The sequence below is a fragment of the Myzus persicae genome, unplaced genomic scaffold (genome assembly GCF_001856785.1).
Source record: "Myzus persicae strain clone G006 unplaced genomic scaffold, MPER_G0061.0, whole genome shotgun sequence".
Classification (NCBI taxonomy): domain Eukaryota; kingdom Metazoa; phylum Arthropoda; class Insecta; order Hemiptera; family Aphididae; genus Myzus; species Myzus persicae.
This window is the reverse complement of record NW_019104300.1, coordinates 565,914-591,667: the sequence shown is the minus strand read 5'-3', so window position 1 is coordinate 591,667 and position 25,754 is coordinate 565,914. Positions and strand designations below refer to the sequence as shown.

Here is a 25,754-nt window from a genome sequence, read left to right as displayed (position 1 = left end):
AAGGTATCTTGAGTATCTTTATCACAGAAGAAGTCACAGTAATGTAGGTATGTGCTGAATTAGAATTGTATACGTAAAATTATTCTGAGCTAAGACAATCCGTCAGCCTATATGAATAATTTATTTCATCATCATTAATACACAGTATGTTGAATTAATTTTTTCCAAGAACATTTCATTAAAATATGTCATTGTGTGTATAAAATATAATAATTAATAAAAATGAACAATTGTCAATTGTTTCAAGTACCCATATTTTAACATTACAACAAAATAACAAAAATCCTTAATTTTTAATTTTTAACTAAATAACTAATTTCATATCATTTAAACGTAAAATTTCTAAAGAATTAATTGTGTAACATTTTTTATTTTTGGTTACAATATGAACTACTCATAAAGAACCTTATGTTGATTATCAAATCTTAGGCATGAATATTAAAAACATTTTTGAATATTTTATTCAATAATCATTTATTAACACATAAACCCAGTACTGACCACCAGACATACCATTATAACGGTAGAACAAATATCTTAAAATAAATCTAACTTTCTTGAAAATTGCATTGTGAATAATAAATATTAATTTAAATGATGGCAAAAAATGCCAACTCCCTGCAGATATTTTTTTGATTTCCAACAAAATAACTAATTGTTTTTCTTTTTTTAGTCAGGTAAAAATGTAAGCATGTATACATGGGTTGCCTAAATACAATTTATGAGAAACCTTAAATTACAGTTAAAATAAAAAATTTAATGAATTTTCAACCACAAAATTATTTACATTTTAATCAAGATGTTGGTAAAAATCTGGAGTTTAAATGCTTGTAGAAGAAATTTGACTGGGTATTTTTAATATTTTTATTAGGTTAAGAATTTTAGAGGAACCTTGTATTTCAGTTCAACCTTTTTTTCACTAACAAAGATGTTATTAACTCATTTGTTTTTTCCAGATTATTATGAAGTGCTTAATTTTTATGTAAGATATATCTAATGTACAAATTACATTCGACTTACTAGCAAAAACCACTCTCAAAGTTGAAGATGGAAGCATTTTTACTGATCCAAATGACTCATAAAAAATAAACAATCACACACACACACACACACACACACACACACACACACACACACACACACACATAAATACATCATTGTAAAACCAATATATTCATTGAAGAAATCAGAATCTAAGAATTTGAAAGAGAAATTATTGTTTTTTTTTTTTTTTAATTAAATCAATTGTAAATTATTTACAACAGTTGTAAGGAAGGATGATGTTTTAATTAATATATATAAATGTTAAGTAATGACAATTAGTTATATTAATTTATTGATGTGGATAAAAATAAAAGTATTTCCAACTATAAAAAAAAAGATTTATTTCGATAACATACCTACAAATTGAATCCATTTAAGTAGGTGTAATAATATTTAAAAAAAATCCAGGTTGAAATAAGCAAACAAAATCAATTAAGTGATACATAATAACCAATATATAAGTTCTGGCTCATGAAAATAAAAATATAAACTACTATCGTTCAAAACTGATGTGAGAATATTATTCAATATTAAAAACAAATTATCCTTTTCGTAGGTGATGTCCAGTCAGCAGCACCTGTATAAACATAAATACATTTTTTAATTAAAATTTTATTAATATATTGTATAAAAATAATAAAAATATTAAAGCCTATTGAAAAATCATATACTGTAGTATTTAAATCGAAGAAATACCTTAAATAACTTTTTTCTTTTATATGTTTTTAATATTCAACATAAATCAGACAATACGGTACATTATACAGTATATCCTATGAAAACGTAGTCATTTTGTACTGCTATGATAATATAGTTTTCATTACCACACCACTTCAAATTCATTTGTCTTCAAAGAATATCCTTTACAGTGTACATATACATATACATATACAAATACTTATATATATACATATACATATATAATATTTGTATGTAAGAGTATTTAAAATGTTCATTATTGATCATATTTTATGAATATATAAATAAATAATATATAATATATGTATATATAAATTGAATAAATAATAAACTTGTAATCTGTATACAACAAATAGTTAAACATTTAAAAGAAAAATCAAATATTTATTGTTTTCTTAGCATGCATTAATTGTTTGAGACATGGCTATTATCAGTACAAATTAATACAACATAAATTATAGAACAGGTCAAATAAAAAAATTATACATCCTAGACTTTCCATTTCACTGATTAAATACACACCTTATACCTACCATATTACAGTTTTGACAAATTGGACGGCGTTCGATGAGCTCGCCCTGTATAAAAATCTACCACACCATCATGTTGTGCCAACAATGAGGAACATACTGGTGTCATGACCACCATCAAATCAACACCATCAAATCAACACCATCAATATCAACAACACCATCATCATCATTGGCAAATGACGCCCCAATTAAGTTCATTTAACCATAACAACTCACATTCCTCCTATATGAATATAAAATTCAAACTATTTTATATGGATATAATTAAATTAGATATCAAAAGGATAAGAATAATTACAAAAAGAAATAAATATTGTTTATACGAATTTTTTTTTAAATTTTACGTTAAATTAAGTTAAAGATGTTATTTGCTAAAAATTAGTCCAATAAAAAGAAATCCATTGTTTATTTATATAAATATATAAATTGGAGAGTTGAGGAAGAATATAGAAGAATTTTATACTTTAATATATTTGTGGGTGGTAGATGTTTTACACAATTTTATAAAAATCAAATAGTAAGTATAATTATGTTATAAATGCATTTTTTACCATTTAAATATGTTAAACTTAAACTAAAAACACTTTTTTTTATTAATTAATAACTATGATCATGAATAAAATGCAATATGATATCCAATATAGGACAGTACTAACTATTAATCAGTTATCTGAATTGATCAGTTTTTAAATTAAATGTACATGGATATGTAGATATAACCTTTTTTAAATTCTTTATCTACTACTAAAATATCACCAGTAAATTTTGTAAATGCTAATAAAATCCCATGCCATAATATTTGTACTAAAATAGATACTTTTTAAGTAAAAAAATATATTTTATTATTGTAAAAGTAAACATTTTTTTTAAAAACTTTATCTATGGAATTAAAAAATAATAAAACTTTAGTATACAAACATGGAAATAAAGTGTTATTACTTTTAAACACAATTTGAGTTGTCTGAAACATAAATAATTTTTCAACTAGAATGCACAAAATAGCTCATAATACAATTATTTGAAATGTAGAAATAGTTTTTTCCTAATGTTTAAGAAAATAAAACATAAAAATCTCTCTACATCATTAGGAATATTATTATAGTAAGCAAGTTAAGATTAAAGTGTTAAAAAAGCAGCATAAGATATTCATCAAAGCAAGTAATACAATTTATAGGAATTCATAGTATAACAATACACATATAGATAATACACTATTTACTAACTAATAATAAAAAATTAAAACACTATTCATAATTTTGAATAGGTACATAGGATTAATATTTTATTTAAGACTCGATCTCTATCTAGAACCATTTTTGAAAAAATAAATTATTAATCTTTTAAAAATATTTTATCATATCATTCCTCAAGTTTTTTACTGTTGTGTACCTAAGAGAACATACATTTTTTATTTCATATTCTAAAGCAGTATTCTGATACACAATCTATGTATGTCTTGATACTAATTAATTATAAATATTTAACTTTAAATAGAGTAGTAAAGTGACATTTCACGGGGAACTTTAAATACTTATAAGTTGTAATTCATGAACTACTCTTCCAAAATTAGATTTTCATACTTCAAATTACTTCCAACAAATATTCTGGTTTGAAATAAGAAATAAAAATTGTATTTAGTTATTCAGAAAATTAAAAACTTAAAAAATTATAGGTAACGATAAAAATATGTTATGCAAAAATATTATGAATATAATGAATGTTCTTTGATAAAAGAATCACTCAGTATAAGAAGTTGCAAATTAAAAAGAAATTGTGATGATTTAATCACATGCCAGATTTTCAAGGATTAAAGAATCAATCTAGTTTATTTACTATGTATCTATATACTAAAAGAAAAAGCTAAACATAAAATACTAAAACCGTATGTCTGTAATTTATATTATACTAAAAATAAACCATATATTAAGTTTTAATTAAGTACAACACAATTAGTAGTGAACCTTTACGTCAACTTCATTATTTATTTGTTATTCTGTTTTTATTGATTTTGTTTCGTACGATAATATTTAAAATTAATGATCCAATGATCTTCATGATTTTAATGATAAATAAATATACATAAAGTGATTACTAAACAGCATGCTAAGTGATAAAAGTGAAGAATGGAACATATTTGAATACAAATTAATAAACTTTAAAATGCATTTCTCCTATTAAAAATATAAATAATTAAATAACTAAAATTACAATAAGTTAAAATACATTTTTTGTACCTAATTATAATTTTAAAATATTTGATTGCATGAATTCAACTTTGTAAAAAATCGCATATCTGGTATTTTATTTAATACAATTAAACTTAAATTATTGTTATAAAATAAACTATTGTAAGTATTAAAACTAATATAGCTTTAAAAAACTGAGTATATAAGAAAAACTTTTCACATTTTAAACATATTTAAGTATTATAACTAAATTTCCTTTAAACATATATTCAAACTAAAAACTGTTATAGTTTAATAAACTGCAAGCAAAAATAATTCAACACCTCTATAATAAATGTAATAAATAGAGCCGACACCAATTAAATAAAACATTATTTACAAAATAAACCTCAAGATCATTAATTTATTTATCAAGTATAACACCTAGAAAATGTGGAAATATAGAATAAATTATATCAATACTCTGTTGTACCAATTAACCAATGTGTGAGCATTCCTTAATTTCTTATTTTAACTTTTAGCGAGACTAAAATTATGTATTATATGTATTATTGTATAAGTTGTTACAATGGTTGATCAATATTCAATAATTGTTCATCAGATACATAATTATAATATGAGAAATACACATCATAAATTAGAAAATATATTTCCAAAGAAAATTGTATTTATTAATTAATAAACATAATTACCTTAACGTCTGTAACCATAGTTGACTTCTTTACAGGAACGTGAGAAGTGTCCTACACGATTGCAAGAGTAGCATCTAAGTGAATCGCGATAACTGTTGTTTCTTGATGACCTACGACTGAGTCCACGTGTTTTTGCAAAACTAACAGTTAAGAAGCTTCCATACAATTCCCTAGATACAAACACATTGGATGTAACATTAATACCAGTTGCATAGAGAAAAATATTCACAATATGTTATACATATTACATACTTATTAGGGTAATTCAATATTTTAGAGAGTTGAGCATTTTAAAATTGCCCTTTTTATACACTCAAAACTCGCTTAAAAAATGAACTATTGAAAAAATCAATACACGAACACAGTGTATGTTCTTAAGATTAAGTTTCATTATAGATCAATTTTCTCTAAACAAAGCTAAAAGCTAACTGCGAACTGTAAATTGTCTATATTAAAATAGAAACAACAAGTGCAGGTAATGCACTATTTTATACCACATTTTTTAAGCTTAGCAACTGAAAATCATATATAGTTTATTTTATACAGTTATTATCATATATAATTGTACTTAAGATTAAAACTGTAACTGAATGTAAAAAAATATATTAATTATTGAATATTCTTTGCTGTAACTTACATTCCATTAGTACGTTTCTGTGCTTCAGCTGCATCTTTATCTCTTTTGTACACAACAAAAGCAAAACTTGGTCTAGTTCTTGACATCCATACTTCTAGTAATGTACCATATCGTTCAAACTCTTTTTCAATATCACGTCTCGTTATGCTGCTTCCTAATTCAGTGAATAAATACATCATCAGTAATTAACTGAAATTTACAATAATATATTTCATTATCTGATAAAATAATTACTTCAAAGCTTTTGTTAATATATATTCTATAAAATATTTTCATGTTGCATACAAATAAAGTGATTTTCTAAGTTAAACTTTACCATGAAAGAATATATGTTTTAATTATTTTCAATACTTATAATTTAAGTAAAATGTATTTTTAATTTAAATATAAAAAATTAATTCAATAAACCTAAATGGTTTGTTTATACTCAATTCAGCACCAGTAAACTAAAGAATAAATTATCTAAGAGTTGTAGAGTTACCTATTAATAATTACCTTAACTTAATTAAATTGAATAATGCAAAAATTAAAGATGAGTATAAGGAAATATTTTTGAATGTTTAAAAAGACGCCACACCCACTGTGTCGTCTGTCTCTTACAAACGTACAACATACCAACAATTGTTTTGCATGGGATAAACCTACTCAGGCTGTACTCCAAGCTGAACAACCAAATTTTCACACTATTCAGGGGAGTACATTTAGTATGCAACATTGTTTTTATTTTTTTTGACATCACAAATACAAAAAAAGTTATTAAAGTGTGAAATTATGAATTTTTAAACAATAAGAAATATTATTGTATTTGTGATATAGAAAAAATAAAAATAATGTAGCACGGTAAATATTATCCTCTTAATAGTATGAGAATTTGGTTGGACTACGGCCTGAGTTGTTCTATCCCCTAAACAATTTTTGCTATGTAGTACGATTGTAAGATGAAGACAACACGTCATGTAGGTATAGTAAAGCATTTAATACAAAATATATAGATTTAATGTTTGTAAAAATATAAATAGACTACTACATTTTTCTGTTGTTGAGTACAAACTATTTGAAATTAAACTTTGTTAAATAAGGTATATTTATACAATAAAACTATTATATAAGGAATTTTTTTTTTAATTAATGTTTTTGAGCCCGAAAACTATGGCCATTAGCTATTGTAGGAGTTACAGTTGATAAGGCAGGTTCAAACACATGTATATATGGCAAGGATTTGCCACTAAGAAACCGAGTGATCACTGAAGCCCCAGACACTGTACCACAGTAGGCCACATACATACTAGATATTGTATAATAAATAAAAAGTATTGTGTTTGGATCAAACTATTTAAGTCAATCTTGATTTAAACGTTTATTTACAATTGTTAAGTTCAGCTTTATTAATAATTCTAAAGTATTAAACTCAACAAGTAGAAAGCATTATATTTTAAACAGATCCTATAATTGGGCCACCAAAATACCATACATTTTTCAGTATGTGTTATGGCCATTTAATGGATTCAACAAATAAACCAAGCTATCCAATTTTTGATTTCAGTGAAATCGTTTTTCATTAATAAAAATAAGTTTGCTACAGTTTTATGAGGAAAATATTATTTTAAATTATCAAATATTAACTGTATTAACTCAACACTGTTAATTAAAAATTCATAGATTATTATTACCAAATAGACACCTATTTATTTATATATTTACATATTCTTATAATTATTATTTTAATGTATTTAAATGACTAAGTTTGAAGAATGGAGGATGTACCTACAAAGGGTTACCTAATTACAAAGCAAAAATATTGGTTTATTTATAACTATTTAGTTAATAATTAAAATGTATTAATTGTTATTATTTAATTGTACTAAAAATTTTAATAGCCTTGAATAGTCATTAGTGAAATTGATCTAAAAGTAGTTAAGCACTAACCAATGTCTCTGACATGGAGCCTGTGTTTATCGACTGGTGTCTTGCTCCTGCTGCGACTGCGGCTGCGACTTGACCCCGAACGGCTTCTAGAATAGCTGCGTGATGTCCTATGGCTGCGCGAACGGCTGCGACTTCTGCTCTTAGAGCGGCTACGGCTCTTGCTTCTTGACATGGTGCACTACAATATAAAAATCACATTATTAAATTATATCGTAATTTGGTTCAATTGGTTGATGTGATCAGCATTTATCACAATATCATCATCATCTAAACTATACCCTAAAACGTCAATGAATACTTACGTCTCACTAAATTCAGTTATGCGTCTCCTACCACACATGAACTTAAATTGTATTGATGGACAACGTTTTCAACGTATTCTTCGTTACTAAAAACTCACTAAATGGAACGATACAAAAATTAATAGAAATATGTAGATAAACAAAAAGAGCCGATTGAAATGTTGTGCAATACCGCTATAAGAAAATTCTATAGAGTAGGTACAGTACAATTGTGGCAAATGGCAAATGTGCAAACGTCCAATGTAAGCGGCAGACGCATCAGCCATCAATTAAGTAGGAACTATGGATAAATGTAATCAAACAATAGTGAATTATCATGGAAAAATGAACCGTTAGCAAACATTTCACTACAACCATGGTAAGTGATTAGTTTTCAACCATACTCCATAACCATGAAACCACAGTATGTGATCTTCAGTATTCTGTGGTCTCTGGGACTGCGGTAAAACCATAGATAATGAAGAGAGGGGTAAAACCATGAACTAAGCTGACCTTATATCTTAGTTCATGGGTATAACACTAAAACCACACAACAGTATAACCAAATGTTTGTTCATACATGATACATGATACGCCAATACGCCATACGGTAGTACGGCCGTACGGGACAGGCGAGTCTACAGCTTCGCACACGGTCTTGTATCCCAATTTCTAATAGCACAGAACAATAATAATAAATAAGGCATCTGATGCAGTGACGGATCCAGGGGGGGGGGGCTAGGGGCCCAGCCCTCCCCCCCCCCCAGACATATGACATATACATATTTTTTTATAACTACAGATCCTGATATTACTATATTTAAAATCACAAGTTTCTCTAGGTCATACACAATACACGCATGGCAATCTCATGAAAAAAGCCACCAAGAACATGTCTTGCATGCGAATATCCGACCTCGATCAAACACATCATTACAGAATGTAGAGACACGCAAGAGACCCGACAAAAATACAACATACCTGAGCACCTTCGCGATGCAATAGGCCCCGACAAAAAATCCATCAAAAATCTATGATTATTTATGAAAAATATTTGTAATTTAACTATCGCACTTAATACGCCAAAATGTACTTTATGCTTCATCTTTGGTATAGATAGCGTAAGCGAGGAGTACCTTATTGTAAATAATATAAAATAAATGAAAAATATTAAACTGTACAATTTAGTTTAAATTATTTAAGCCCGTATCATGTAAAAACAAGCCTATGGTCTCGTTATCGAGGCTTTTTCTTAAATACAAAAGAAATAATAAGAATAAATAAATAATGTACCTAATTCGGATTTAATTTATTTCTAGACAGATGGCTTATATAATATAAATTTTCAATTTATGCTAAAAATTGCAGGTGATGATTTTGTATAATATAATAGAGATGTCAGTATAGTCGTAATGTCGTAATGATATATGAATTATGAGTTAGAAACTGAATTATAATCATTCAACACAGACAGCATTGCAGTAGCTGCAGATACAGATAGTAAATCAAAGACGAAGAAAATATTATGTAATCGTAGTTTCGAGTTTCAACCATGATAAATTAAATAGGTATATCAGCAATAAACCATACTTGAAATAAAAACCTTACCATCTCATTCTTTTATACCCGATTTGAGCATTTTACTACTTCGATATTTTATAATTACTACCACAGAATATAATAAATAATAATGTTGCACAATTGTATGGGTAAAATAGGTACACTACAGAAACGTTCGATATGTCCATAAACTAAATTTTAATATATTAGTTAGCCGTTAGGTAATTTGGAGAACACTCCATTCGCAACAGAAAGATATTAGAACAGGAAAATAAATACTTACTGGAAATTTCTTACTTTTTTAAATTTTGACCCCGAAGCACCAAATACCAATTATACAATGTGTTATAAATTATACATACAATTAGATACCGTAAATCATCTACAAAGTTCAAAACATTTTAAGATTCTAAACGGAGTGATAAATGCATTCATTTTACAATGACATATTTTCTTTTATTGCGACAAAAATGTTTAAGCAAATTCGAAAATAGTTTTGACAAAATTATTTTTTTTTATAACTAAAAAAAAAAATTACTGTAGACTAGACATTTTTATAAAATATTCATATTAGGTTGTACTAGATTTGCTAACATTTTCAAAATATTTTGTCTTTATTGTGCTACAGTACTTAGGGATATTTGAAATGTTGACTTTATTTTCAATTTGAATTTTCTTTTTGAATAAAAATAAAAATTCAAGGTTCCTCATAAGCTGTACTTACTGTATTTCAAATATATCGAAACTATATAGTAAAAAAAATGTATGAGCGCTTAAGTTTAAATTTGTACAACATTCGTCCAAATCACAAATAGTAACAAATTATTTTGTAGTTTAATTTTAAATTTGAAAACCTGATTTTATACAAATAATTTGAAACCTAGTCATAAGGATATTTACTGGAAATTGAAAGAAAATTTTAAAAACAGGTTACAAAAACTCTTGATGTATATTTTTCCTGATTATTCTGTTTCATCACTGTTTGTGTTTTGAAGGTACATGTTATGCAATGATTGTTTCATCAAATAATAATATCAAAATTCAAAATCTGTTTTCAATGATTGTTATGTATTTTTGTTTAAAAGCCAAACAGAAAATGGTATTTTTTTTGTTTTGTTAATTTTGGTGTTACAGGTAAAGTAAAAAAAAATATATAATAATAATAATAATAATATAAACTTAAAAGAAAACACTTAAGTATACATGTTTTTACAATTTGTGCATAACATTCTAAGAGTAGCTTAACATTTTGTTAATTATTCGGCTAGATACTATATTTTTAACTAGCAAAATTAACATTTTAAGTTATTGACAGTCATAAAAAAATATAGTAATAAAATTAAAACTGTGAAAAATATACACAGAGACAGAATAATAGGGGTAATACTTAATGAGAAATATTTTTAATACATTGATTACCTACAATCACTTATAAATACATTTTAAGTTAATTGATGATTAACATACTAAATGTTGTCATTCTCAAATAATTTAACAAATGACTAATAAACGCATAAACAAAGAGGAAACAAGTATTAGCATAATATTTTACATATTAAAATTATGAATTAAATTATAGTTAATTGATAAGGTCTAAGTAGTAAATTAAATAAAGTAATAGCAATGATACAAAAATAAAACAAAATAATAGTAAAACAAAGTTATTCAACTTTAGTAGTTAGTTTATAAAACTAAGTTAGCAATGTTGTAATTTAAAACATTTTAAAATACTTTAATACAATTACAACACAACTGGTTTGTATTAAAATATTGAATACAGTGTAATATGTCATGTTAAATAAAAAAACATTTAACCATTTGAAAATCAATGATTTAGAAGTTACTTGTACAGTTGTACATTATAATACTTTTATTGAAGTAGAAGATCTGGTTTTAAAAAGTAATGTTAAAGTCAAAAAAACTATTGTCATGTATCATCTCAGAAAGATTTTATTATAACGATTATAAAATAATAATAATTAAAAATATACCATACAGTCAAAATTATATTAGATATTTATACTCTCTCAGACTAAAGAGTAAATTTTACATTTGGCATACATTCAAATTGTATTGAGTATTGACTATAATTTTATCTTTGGCCAAAGTTGGAAGTATGAATTATCATATTTTATTTAATTATTGAGTGTTATCAAAAAATAATACACAATTTTAAAAAGAAACTATGTTTGTTTTAAGACATACTAAATAATGCTTAGTTTACACTAACTGCTTTTATTAAAAGAAAACCATTAAACAACAATAGAATTTATAAAAGAACATATAGGTTTTCACTAAAAGTGTCATCATTTGTTTCTTCATATTATATTAGAAATATGATATGATTAAAAAAAGCAAACATTATATTATACTCTACAACATATTTCACAAGATCTAAAATACAGACCTGGTAAAAAATCACTATCACAGAATTAGTTTTAATAACAAAACGACATTTTTAAACTTAATTAGGACATAAATATATAATTTATATATTTTATAACAGCTTATAACTAAAAATGATGTAATTGTTAGAGATTAATGGTTTAATTTTTGTTATTTGTCATGAAATTACAGAATTATAATTTAGTAACTTAATAAATAAAATAACTTTTTATTTAAAACTACTAAATTAAATCATTATTTCTAACGATTACATTTATTTTAAAACTGATAATAAACAATCAATGTATAAATAAACTAATTAAATATATCAATTTTTTTTACTGTTTTTGTTCGAAGAATGCTGCCATATCTTTTATACAAAATTGAGGAGGTCTATCACTAGTACTATGTGCTCTTTGCCGTATCGAACTGTAACAAAATATATTACAATATTATTTACCTGACAATATAATATATTATTTATTTAAATTCATGTAAAAATATGTACTTTGAAGTCTGTTTATCTGTTTTAGTTTTCAAAGCAGTTTTGTTATTAATTTCGTCAGAGGAAGTTGTACATCCAATCAACTGATTTACTCTTGATGCTACTAGACCTTTAGTTTCTTTTTTAGCACATTTTTTACGTTCTAAACTTTGTGTATACCATTCTTTTTTTTCAGGGTCTATAGATAAAGTGTCACGTTCATCATAAGTTATTATCTTTACTAAATGTTTTGGTTGTTTAATGGATGTGTTAATATTATTTTCAGTACATTCGTCTGGAGATTTCAATGTCTTAGCTCGTAGACGTTTAATTATATCATCATCATATGGAATACTCTCAGATGTTTTAAAACGTTCACGGAGAGCTTGCCTACGTTCTTCTTTGTAACGCTCAATACGTTCACGTCTTGTAGCATCCATATCAATAGGCATTTCAGATTTTTGGCAGCTAATTTCTGAGCTTATAAGGTTTGGTGATGTTTTTACACGTTCCAAATTTTGGTTATCAGTTGGAAAATTAAAAGCATCTAATGAAACTGTACTAGTAACATGCTGACAATTGTTACGTAGTCTTCTATTTTTTATCCATGTTGAACTGTTTTTAGGAGATTTATTTGAGTCAAATTTACTTAATGACTCACGAAAATTGTTTGTATTTTCCTTATTTCCTAAAACAAATATTTTTATTAACAATAGAATGGTAAATGATAAAAAAATATATTATAATATATGAAATAATGATTTATGATATTAATCAACTATATATTAAGATAATAAAATAATAAAATTTATTAAAGTGGAGACCTTATATGTGATATAATAATTAATATTCTCTAATTAACGATAATTACTGAAAGTGAAAAACATATCCTATTCTAAAAAGTTATAATATTGATGGAATCTGGTATTCCTAAATATTTCTTTACCATTTAGTTTTTTGTTATAAAAATATTATTACAAATTAGTTCATAATTTTTGTGTAGGTACAGTTAGCTAATTATCAATATTCAATCTAAAAAGTTAATTTTGTAGTGAATAAACAAATTGACTAATTTACCCTAAATATACTTTAAATTATATATCATTATTATTATTAAGGCTGGAGAGTTCAAGTTTTTTCATATTTCTCAAGAAAAGTTGAGAGAACAAATTAATGATGTGTGAAATATGTTTCATAAATCATAACACAAGAAGGTTATATTTACAGTTTTACTTTGCATATTTGAATATATTAGATGGATTAAGAGAATAAATAGGTACACATATGGAAGGTTTTGATATTAAATATTACATTAATATTATCGGTTAGGTAATTCACTATCTGGCTGATAACATTGAGAGCATGTAGGGTTGTAGGAAGTAAACTTAAGTTGTCTGTTATAATTTATCGCACACTGTTGGTTGATTTTCAAGCAATCCATTTTTTAAGTTTTTATCAATTAACTAAAAACATATTTTTTATAATTTTTTTCACATAGTCCTAATTCCTAATTATAATACATATCGTAAATTTAATAGCTTTCTTACTTATAATAATTATATTTCATTCTATTTTCACTCATGACATACCCAAGACTTTCTAGACATCTTTAGACACATACGCTGACGACACGTTAATAACCACCTCCCACAAAAGCCATGTCACAACCAGTGAAATGATCCAAAACCATTTAAATATGATCAGCTTGTGGGCAAAACAAATGGAAAATCAAAATAAACTAAACTAAATCTATTCAAGTAACTTTTTCAGCACGAAATCTCGATTCTCCACCTGTTACGTTAAACAATCTAACAATTTCAAAGGCAAACAAAGTTAAATATCTTGGTCTAACTCTTGATAAACGCTTAACCTAGAGCCCACACATAAAAATTAAATGTAAAACTGTTAACTCTAGACTTCATATCCTTAGACCACTTTGAAATCCAAACTTTCCCTTTCCAATAAACTTATTATATATAAATCAAAATTCGACCAGTTTGGACATACGGTATCCAGTTATGGGGCACGGCAAAGCCATTAAACATCAAAACGCTTCAGGCTTTTTAATCCATCTGCCTACGATTAATAACATCTTCTCCTTGGTACTTCCCAAACATTTATCTTCAATAAGACCTAAAAATACCAACACTCAACCAATTCGCAAAATGATATTACTTTAAATTTCACACCAAGTTGAACTCTCACAGTAACCCATTAATAAATCAATTTTCTTCTCCCTCACTTCCTGGTAATGTACATAGAAGACTTAAAAGACAGTGGCCTAGAGACCTACTAAAATAATAAAAAAAAAAAATCCCACTGTACCCGGCCGGGTGGTGCTGTTGAGTGCCTGCCCACAAATGTTAAATTATCCTGTCACTTACCATTAATTATCAAATTTGCTCATTGTACATAATGTTGTATGGATTTTAAATTACTTAAAATAAAATAATTTAAAAAAAAAATTATTATTATTATATATAATTATAGATAATTTGAAATAAAAACTGTTAGAATAAATAATTAATTTATAGATTTACATTTACAAATGTTGAACACTTATTATTACATATATTTATTTTGAAATTATGAAACATCACTTACCAGTAGAACTTGAATTTTCCATCAATTCTTTTCTCATACGTCTTTCGTGCACTATATCTCTTCCAATTTCTGATTCAAATTTGCGTCTATTTGAGTCTAATAATAAATCTGCTTTATTCTCAGAAACTTCCTCAGTAGTAATCACCAAAACGTTTGCACCATTTGTTATATTATTTACATTGTCAATATGCTCAACATTTTTAATTGGTAAAATTATTGTTTCAAGTCTATCTTGTATTAACATTTCTGTATCTTCATTTGAAGGTGAAACCAAATAATCATTATTATCTAACATGTTTTGATTGTTCGTGATTTCTTTAATTTTTAAATTGTCATTCTCTAAATTATCCTAAACATAAAAAAAATGTTAGTATATAAAATATAGAATACATAATACACTCTTATTAGTTCATTAAAGTACCTGTGAAGAAATTGATATTTCACGTAAACTAGAATTACAAGATTCAGGACTAGTAACAACCAATATTTCATAATGAATATTTTCAACAGATTTCTCTGTCTCAAAATTCAAGTTATCTATAGAATCAGTAGAACTTTTACAGGATGGCATTACTTCTTCATAACTAGAATCATCTTGATGAATAATTGAATTTTTGTGACCTAAACGTTCATAATTATTACCCATAACAATTTCATACATAGATCCAGTTTTTTTAGGAGAACTAAGAGATTCAGTTAAAATTGAAATATCAGATTTCACTTTTTCTTCAATTCCATTGTTGTTAAAAGATTCACATGGAGCATTATCTCGAACATTTCTTAATTTTATTTCTTGAAAACTACGCCGGTCATTTGATAAACTTTTATTTCTTAAGTCACCTTGGTAACTCAATCGATTTCGAGGTGTAGTTAAAAGGTTTTCGGTCAACACATCTGATACACAAAAGTCAATCACAATTGTCTGGAAACCAGGTGTACTGTTTTTGTCACTATAACTTTCTTCTGATAATGGGCAGTATGAAAGTGTAGGTGTGGTTATAGTAGACAATGAACCAGTACCTGTTTCATTACTTTCGACATCTGTCATTATTTGATCACATTCTGTAAGTATGTCTGCAGGGACAGTCATCTAACACAAAAACATGTATATTTTTTAATCTGAGTAAATAAAATAATATGGAAATAATTACATGTTCTGGAGACTGACTATCAATGAATCGAATATCAGGTGAAGCAAACCGTTCTTCTAAATATGATAGCCTATTATTTTTTGTATTATCGCTGTCTTTACTTGAATCTGTGATTTTCTTTTTCTTTGGTGAAGGATCTGCACTTAATGAATCTTCTGCATGTGCTAATATTGGTAAACGTTTTGCACTACAATTCAACTAAAACATAAAGGAATAAAAAAATTCAATACACTTTTAGCAAATGAAAGGCAAATAAAAAATGTATAAAGCTTTGTTTTAAAATATCTTAAATAAATCTTAATAAATATCTTTATAAAATTATTTATTTCAAGTTATACTGATTGCTTAAAAAATACTAACATTGTTTCATTTTTTGGTCATATTTTCAAGTTTTCAAGTTTAATACAGTTTTAAGCTATTTATCTAATACTTTTAGCCTATTCTTATTTAGAAGCTTTAAAAACTTATCCCAAAGAAAATTCCTAAAAATTTAAGTTATTAGTTTTGAACTTACATTATTAGTAGTCACATTCTGTAAGTGCTCCATGCTTGAACGGTTACTAAAAATATGGTTAGTATCTTCATCAGAAAATACTCTCATATCAGACTCATCCAAATCAAAGTTAACTTGTAAATCACTTAGATCTAAAAAAAAAAAATTACGATGAACTAATATTATTCACTGGGCGTTAAGATTTTTAAAAACAAATATATATGAATGTGTTAGAATTTATTTGCACCTTCTTGACTTGGGTGAAGAATAGGTGATGCCAGATCTTCTTGATCAGCAAGTTGATCAAAATAAGACTCATGCGACACAGAACGATTATGACCAATTGAATTGGAACCACAGAAGCCAGGAGGAGAACATGGAGGTGTCACTTTAATTTCTCGTAAAGACATTGTTTCACTAACTGACTTGGAAGACTTAGGTGTGTCTTGGATATTCATACCTTCAGTTATACTCTGACGTACACATTCTTTTGAATCCTGATAAATTAAAAAATAAATTATGACAATTTTAGAGATACATTTTTATAAAAATACCAAACAAAACAATTTCTTCTAGGTATTATAAGGAACATGCACAACAGCAATAAAAGTGCAACAATTTTTATGCAGCACTTTCATATACATGAAATTAGATGCCTCTTTTCAATATTTCAAGACATTTTTGAAAAAAATATAGCCTCAAGCATCTTTCTTAATAAAATGTTAACAGTTTTCTGTAAACATAACTCATACCATGACAAAAATTACAGATAAAAGTTAACATATAGGGGTGCAGTTAGTCATGATAGGCAGCCACAGCGACTGCTCTATTATGGTACAACATTATAGTCGCTGCAGCTGACAACCATACTGGTCCATAAGCAATATATGGTGATAGCCTTGGAAACCATATCTTTAAACATCAACTCTAATACAACAAGTAACATCTCATGGCTTCTCATCTACTTTCACTCTAATAGTCTAATATTATAAGTTTAGTGCTATATAGTATTATATATAACTAAGCTAAACAAGAACTGCTGAATATAAATTGGCCGTTATTCACTTATAAGATGGAGACAACACATAGGGTTAAAAGTGCCCCACACCGATAAATAAACTAACTTTAAGTTATTATTTTTAATATAAGAGTGAATTGACCTATTATCAAACTTAACGTTAATAATTTTATTAGAATTTGTATGTTGACTCTTTAACATTATGTAAGTTAAGTATTAATACATATTACAATTTAAAAATACTCATATATCACAGACAATTAAAAATATCCTAAAAAACATGTTCAATTTATAGACATATAAAGTAAATTGTGATATATAATCATTATTAGGTAGATGATCTTTATACTTCTATGATAGTATGGTATAAACCCAGTTAATATAATTAATTTTAGTTTGATAATAAGTCAACAACTCACTCTAATATTAAAATTAACAATACACTAGACTGGTTTTATCTTTTGCTGTACACAAATTTACTATGTTATACAGTTCTAATAGAGACAACACATGCGGTGTTCTATCCTCTTATATAGGATCCTCACAAATAACTTGTTTTAATAAATCACTAATACAAAAGTACTTATAAACTAAATGTATTAACTTCAATAACATTTTAAATACTTTTTAAGAAACGTATTAAATATATAAAAATCTTACCATATATTTAGGTATTAAATTTGGTTCTGACTTTTTACGAAGTGGCAGAACTCCAAGTGAAATACTACTTCCACCTCGGGTAAATAATGATTTCCATCTTGATGGTGAACGCCTTTTGTTAGTATTACATCTTCTTGATGGTAAATCAATAACAGTATGATACTTTTCAGGTAAACAAGAAGGACCTCCACCTAAAATGTAAAAGACAAATATTATCTATAAATTATATAATATAAATATGTTTTTAATTTAAGCTAATTATAATTTACTTACCAACTTCAATATAATTAGGATCATTTCTTTTTGCAAAGGTTAAAACACGATTTTGAGCTTCTTCAAGAGTTAAAAGTTTTGTTTGAGTAGATATTGCTAAAGATTTAGGTCTAGACTTTTTGGGGGTGCCTAAAAAGAATTAATTATGATAAAATTTGTTTTTCAATTATTAACGTGTAACTACCTTTGGTAGGCGGCAATTTTGCTCCAACGCTAGGAATAGGGCTAAAAATGTAGTCTGTATACCGAATTAAAAATTCAGTTACTACAGCTTGAATACCAACACCATGTAAAGCAGCAACACCACTACCATTTTCTAGTTGTTTACTTCTTAACAAGTTAGGTGCCCAAACAATTGCAACATTCCTAGCTGTCATGCCTGTTTGTTCACCAAGAGCAGCTACACGAGATAAATGTTTCATCAAGTATTCCAATGTTCTAATAGAAACAAAAATGTTTATTATTGCTAAAAGAATAAAGGAATTTCCATATTTACTTAATAAATCAAAACTCTGTTTTTTACGTAAATTTTTGTTGATCATTGAAATATCTATTTAAAATAAGTTTTACTTTACTAACCTAAAATGAGGTGGAGGTAACTTTTGAACCGTTTCTCGCATAAGCTGTAACCTAACTTCAGTAGTTTTCTCTGGTATTGATTGCACAGCATTCACAAATGAATCATAAAGTTGATATGTGCATAATGGATTTGGTAGTTCTCTAAAATATAATTTTAACAATGAGGCCACACTATGTATATCCTGTCTTATTGATTCATCTTCCCACAATGCTGGTACTCTATCCTCATCAAATATTGACCTAATGCAATAAGAACAAATTATATATTATATAACGGATTAGAGTTAAAGTGTTTTACTTTATTAATTTTATAGAAAAGTGAGAAGTACAGGGTATACTCTACATAGTATATTATATGTGTAATGTTAGAAATTAAACAGAAAATAAAATTTGTTAATTATACATTTATTAATAGAATATTTAACTTGTAAAATTTCAAACATAGCTAAAAATTATATTTCTTATTTATGAATTGATAGAAAAAATCAAAATTTAACTCTTAGTAATTTTAGCATTCAAGATTTTTATCTATACTCTGTTCTGAGAAAGAATGTACACGTTTTTCATTTATCATTGCACATCTCCCGCCACTTCTACCAGTTGCGGCAGTAAAGAGTGGGAGAAATTTGACCTCTGTCAGTAAAATATGAGGAGCTTGTACCATCTTTCATGGAACGGAGTATATAGTGAAAAAAGACAAAAGAAACTTTGCAAGAGACTTAATTAGTGCTGTACTAAGGACATTTTACATAAGTACACCAAACAAAAAAATACAGTGTCAGTAATATTTCAGCTTTTGAAAACAAATAGTTCAATACTGATACAAACCTCAATCTTTGAATATTTGATGTAACACCAGAAAGTCTATATATTCCATCAACTATTCCAAATTTTTCAATAAACTCAGCACAGCTAGTTAACACATCAGGTACTAAAACACAAATGTACCATAATTGGTACAAACATTTTATTAAGATTATACAATATTTATGTAGATCATTCAAGTTGCTGGTTATAAGTTTTTTGTCGTGTTACAACATTATTGATTTTGATTTAAACTTTGATTGTAAGTCTTAACTTCGGCATTTAGGTTTAAACTTTTGTAATATGTTAATTGTATATTTAATTATTTTCATATTAAAAAACTCCAATTGCCTTCTAAGTTCCAACATCAAATAAATAAAATAAACAAAAAATAAATTTAAATAGTAAGGTAGATTCTTTAAAAAAAAAAAATGTTTTATGAGGATGTTATCTTTGCTATTTTTGTTACTAAAATGATAAATAATTTATAAACAACTTAAATAACCTTCAACAATAAAATTACAAAGTATATATAAATGATAAATAAAATATTATTCATCACAATTAATTAAGATTTTATAAGTTTTTTTCCATCAAAAAGTTCCTTCTATTATTATTTTCAATAATATAATAAACTTAGAAAAAAACCCTTTTACATTATTACAATAAATTTAGTGTATAATTAAAATTATACTAACAATCTCTTCCAGAATTTAGAAGATGTTCACCCAAATCACAACCAAATACTCTTTCTTTTAATATTCCAGATTGTTTTAATGTTCTTCGGGTAGGCCTTGATAATATAAAAGACCGAAAAAACGATATCAGTTTACCATGTTTTCTGAAAATGTAGACAAATATTTTATCAATCACAATGTAAATATTATTAATTGTTCAAGTAATATACTTGTTTACATAAAGTATAAACATCTATTTAATTAGGTAATGTTTATTACAAAACATATATTATAATATCACAAAAATATAAATATGGTAAGGTTTTACCTTAATACTGGTTTTGATGGTTCAGAAAGAGAAAGCATATGAGGGTTTATGTAAAGATTTCTTGGAACTTTATCTGTTATAACAGCCACACAGCTAGAAGGGAAAAATCCAACTAGAAAACCATGTTTGCCTCTCCACCAAACACTTTCTTCAGGCGATGGCATGTCAATAACAGAAATGATATCACCAATCTATTAAAATAAGATCAATTAATAATATTTATATTAAAATCATAAATGTATAAAATCTACATCAAATGAAATTTCATCAGAAGCATGTGCAGTGTATTTTCTGACTGAATAAGCTGCGGCAACAGCAGGAGTGTTGATCGCACATTGATCTCCATCAGCAACTAAGAGGTGATGACCACGATTATCTAATTCTAACCAGCTAAGAATAGGTCCACAGTTAATTAAACTTCCCACAGCTATTTGAGATAATCTTTTGCAATATTTACTAATCAAGTCTTTTAAATATTCCTAAAATGTGAAAACAAATAATGACAATATTATAATTAAATAAAAAAACTTTATAATTATGCATCTTACATTAGGATTTTCACAATCATTTGGTACAGGTTGAAGTTCTGGAAGTAGACTGAACTTTCTATCATAAACACATTTATGTAATTGATGATCAAGAGTTCTCGCATTTTCATATGATCGTCTTAAAACCCAAACTGTATTTTGTGATTCTACTTTAATAGTTAACCAACAATCGTTATCATTATCTACATTTCCAAATTTTTGTTCATCTTCTTCAATCAAATCAAACTAAAGAATATATTTATTTTTAATAACAATAATTTACACTACATTACATATATGGGCCTGACATTTAGAAATGGGATTACTGGCTAAAAGCCCCATAGAACTAGAAGACTTGTGTGGTGTAGTAGTTATTAATTAAGATTTAAAACGTCTGCATTTAAATTTATCAATGTAATTTTCATCTGGTTTAGTCAATTATTTTTAATATAAGTTTGATTTGGATTTTGGATACTAAAGCATTATTTAATAGTAAAATTATTAAAGTTAACTGCACTTATAATAGTTATTTAGTTTTTAAGTAACCACATCTATAACACCTAGATGACTTATTGAACTGAAAATCATGAAAATATGTATGCAAAAACACATTTCATAGTTTTATAATATATGCACAGAAATATCAACAAAAAAAGTTATATCCGTGTAAATAGTCAACCAAAATGATATTAATATGCACAAAAACATTATGTACAGCTGTATTATATATATGTAAATATTTAATAATTAATGTTCAGTAAAAATGTGTTTATCAACTAATAAAAATAATTAGCAAACACACATGCAAAATATGCAAATTCAATAAATCCCTAGCCTAGTTAAATTTAAATGATGTATTTATCATGTTTTTATTATGTATGTATCTATTACATAAAATAGCCAGGTATTAATAATATCTATTTAATAAGTAATGTTTAAAATCCAAAGTTGTTTTTCTTTATATATTTTTATTATTCAATAGGTATGTTTAACAATTTTATTCATCACAGAATTCATAAATGATAAAAAACAACATATATTTATATTTTCTACTAAATCAAAATGTTAGAATATCATATTAAAAATGGTCCCCAAAATATAAGAATATCAATTTGGTGTAAACTATATTAAGTAAATTAATTTTATCAGATAACTAACTTTTAGTGGTCCAAGTTCAACATGTTCATAATGAAAATGAGCACACTCTTCTAATTTTGGAAATCTAGACTTTCCTTCATCAATTGATGTCACAGGTAAGGTAGCCATTCGCATACTTCCATTACTAATAACACTGCTTCCAGAAGATCTTCCCTCAGAATTTCGACTCAACAGAGTATGATCAGGCATTTTGAGAGATGTCTGAAAATTGACCAATTATTTAAGTTTCTGTAACATCAAAATATAAGACAAATATATTATAAATACTTGTTTCTTACACAGAAATAAATAAAATAAGGAATTATCAAATTCAAAAATAAAAATATAGTAGAGATGTCATTACCTACTTTTATAATACAAATTAGTTATTAGGCTAAAAATGATGGAAAAGCCATAAATTAATATGTATTTTCTTCACATTTTGATAAAAAGATAAACCATACACTCAGTAAAGATATATCACAAGGAAACAATTCAAAATTTGAATTTAAAACTTTTTTAGGAGTGCCATTATTGGCAAACAATATAAAATATCGATTAAATAATTTAATGTAGAGTGTACCTTAGCCTTAAGTCAAACCAATGCATTGACATATCATATGACTCAATGTGTGTAGTTTTATTATATTATGTAGGTTTAGTAATAGGATAATATTTTGAGAACCATTGTTTACAGTGTCTAGATTATTTAGACAGCCAATATGTGCAAAGTTATATTAAAATGATAACTAATACACCATTAAAATAAAATGTCACCCGAGGAGCAATTAAAGCTCATAGAGTATATTTGTCCCTTCGAATTATATGTATAGTTTTTAATAATTACAAATATTTAACACTTCACTCAAAAACTTTTCTTTTAATTTTTAAAATAGTGATTGTGATATGTAATATATGTATATATAGCACTGGTTTCTTTAATAACTCCCTCTGCAGATAGCCATTAAACTAATAACCAATATAAAAATATTTTTTTGCAAAACTAGTAATTGTTAGTATTTTAGTTAATACTGTAATGAATATATATAATTATGTTTTAAATAAAAATTAAAGTCCTAAAAAAATCACATAATTAATAGGTACATATTAAATATTCAAAAATAAAGATTTTTATTATTAGTATTATCATGATATTCTTACTTTTGAATAAGAAGAATACTGCAAAGTTCCCATTTTAGGTTATATATCTTGACAATAACTAGAATACATATTATAATGATTGATTCTGTATTGGTTTATAGAAAACATCCTGAAGAAATGATTTTTGTTTTAAATTAGTAGTCAAATGAATGCATCCATTTATTCCTTAAGAAAAATATAAATTAATATAAAAGTAAAATATTATAACAATAAAATACAACTAAACTAGGTATAGATTAATAATTTACAAAATGATTAACATTTTGTAAAAAAAATCAATTTCAATGTTTTCTGGAGACAAAAGTCTACTATAGGGTTGCCATTTGTCACAATTTTTTCAGAATACTACTGAATTCATAGGTACTTATAATAGATCTTTTAAACCACGGTCAAAACAAAAAAAAGTTTTTAAAAATTAGTCCCATGTAAATATTTATATAATGTTTACAACTAAAATTATACATTTATTAAAATAAAATATTTTAATATCATAATCGATTGACAAAAATAAGTTTATTTTTATACATAACTAGAATATAGGCTAATAAGGACGGTTGGTTACTACGGTGTATTATCATACTATATTTCTATTCATTTTTATTCATTCTACAAAAAACAAGTTATTATTATTAGTAATATGATTTTCTTTCACTGGGAGGCTTCATTGTAGAGATCTGGAGAATAATTTTAAATAAATGTCAACCCTAGTCTACAAATAACAAAAAAATATCCTCAAAATGTAAGCTATTCATAATTTTATATAGTTCTAATTAAGATATTTTTAAATAAAAACACATTTTTTTACAGGGTTAACATTTTTGACAGGTTATCTGTTATCAACACAAATTTAATATAATATTTAAAATTGTTTTCCAAGTAAAAAATAATATAAATAATATATTGTTTTTCCAGAATTCTAAGTACTGGTTAAATTAATTTAAAATGTACCTACATGGCTACAGATTTTCAATATAAATTATTTTTTTAATGTAATTTTTTCATTTTTAAAAAATAGCTCAATTCTAAAATGTATGAAGCTATTAAAGAGGAACAGATAAATATAAATTAAGACATTGATTTATTTTATTTTGATTATTATCTTAAAGCTATGTATAGTATACCTAAGTATAAATATATCAAGATATAAATATTTTTTAAAATTATAATTAAAAGCCAATAGTTTATTAGTTTAAATGAAAATTTAAAAAAAATTATTTACAATAAATTAAAATTACTGGATCATGCTTGTGAATATGATGAATCAAAATTAAAAATGTATGCACAGCTCTAATATATTAGTGTTTTTTGATGACACAACTAGGTACATGACATATGCCTGCATAAGTTAAATATCTTCAACTATTTATATTCAATTAACACACATAAACTAAATACCTAGCTGATATTAAATAATCCAGTAATTTGTTAAACAATTCTAATTTCAATAGTTATTATCAGTGTATTAAGTTAGTTGTTAGATTCTCATTTCCTCAAATTTATATGATAATTACTTTTTATCATTCTGCCAGTTCAATAGCATAATGTTAAAATATTTAAAACATTTTAATTATTATTATTTATTTGATAGTAAATGGTAGCATATGCCAATTTAAACTCAGTATAATTATAATCTATACTCCAATTATAGTATTTTAGTGTATAAAACTTTTATACCTAAATTTTGACAAAGACAGTGTTTGTAGACCCAATTGAAATGGACTCTGACGAACCATATGTTTTTATAAACATGTAAATTGTATTAAATGAATACATTTCATAAAAAAGCACCAATAAGTAAAGACTTTACAGAAACATTATAATAAAAGAACACTAAAATAAAAAATTCAAAAAATTAAAACAAAAGTTATCCTGCCCTAATCAGATTAGCCAAACTTTAATTCCAAGGAAGCTTTAT

The 25,754-nt window shown here is 25.8% G+C and overlaps 2 protein-coding genes across 4 annotated transcripts; both read right to left on the bottom strand.

The window, feature by feature from the left end:
* Nucleotides 1-1,368: 1,368 nt before the first annotated feature.
* LOC111040999 (transformer-2 protein homolog alpha-like) lies at nt 1,369-8,305 on the bottom strand. Its single transcript, XM_022325127.1, is given in 6 exon segments — nt 1,369-1,621; nt 5,155-5,253; nt 5,255-5,324; nt 5,792-5,945; nt 7,718-7,895; nt 8,020-8,305. Coding segments are annotated over 4 exon segments (444 nt in total). The 5' UTR covers nt 7,890-7,895; nt 8,020-8,305; the 3' UTR covers nt 1,369-1,621; nt 5,155-5,205.
* Nucleotides 8,306-12,201: 3,896 nt separating this feature from the next.
* Nucleotides 12,202-25,717, bottom strand: LOC111040997 (GTPase-activating protein CdGAPr). Of its 3 annotated transcripts, none has more exons than XM_022325122.1 (19): nt 25,514-25,717; nt 23,840-24,004; nt 22,700-22,900; nt 21,563-21,787; nt 21,266-21,493; nt 21,015-21,205; nt 20,708-20,850; nt 20,034-20,136; nt 19,206-19,445; nt 18,811-19,064; nt 18,627-18,755; nt 18,354-18,544; nt 16,923-17,172; nt 16,697-16,827; nt 16,183-16,380; nt 15,453-16,121; nt 15,032-15,380; nt 12,452-13,115; nt 12,202-12,372 (listed from the first exon to the last, which is right to left on the bottom strand). In XM_022325122.1, exons 2-19 carry the CDS (start codon nt 23,870-23,872, stop codon nt 12,282-12,284), a joined length of 4,290 nt encoding a protein of 1,429 aa, XP_022180814.1. In that variant the 5' UTR covers nt 23,873-24,004; nt 25,514-25,717; the 3' UTR covers nt 12,202-12,281. The 3 variants fall into 3 exon arrangements, with proteins under 3 accessions (XP_022180814.1, XP_022180816.1, XP_022180815.1); XM_022325123.1 differs by having other exon boundaries at nt 12,203-12,372; nt 22,700-22,927; XM_022325124.1 differs by lacking the exon at nt 23,840-24,004 and having other exon boundaries at nt 22,700-22,927.
* Nucleotides 25,718-25,754: the final 37 nt, after the last annotated feature.

Excerpts from the sequence above, each read along its gene's own strand:
- LOC111040997 (XM_022325122.1), bottom strand. The coding sequence starts at position 23,872 with ATGGGAACTTTGCAGTATTCTTCTTATTCAAAA. Across the intron at positions 18,756-18,810 it reads AAAATTGCCGCCTACCAAAG|GCACCCCCAAAAAGTCTAGA; the intron begins GTAGTTACACGT and ends AATTCTTTTTAG. Across the intron at positions 16,381-16,696 it reads AGAATGTGACTACTAATAAT|TTGAATTGTAGTGCAAAACG; the intron begins GTAAGTTCAAAA and ends TTTATGTTTTAG.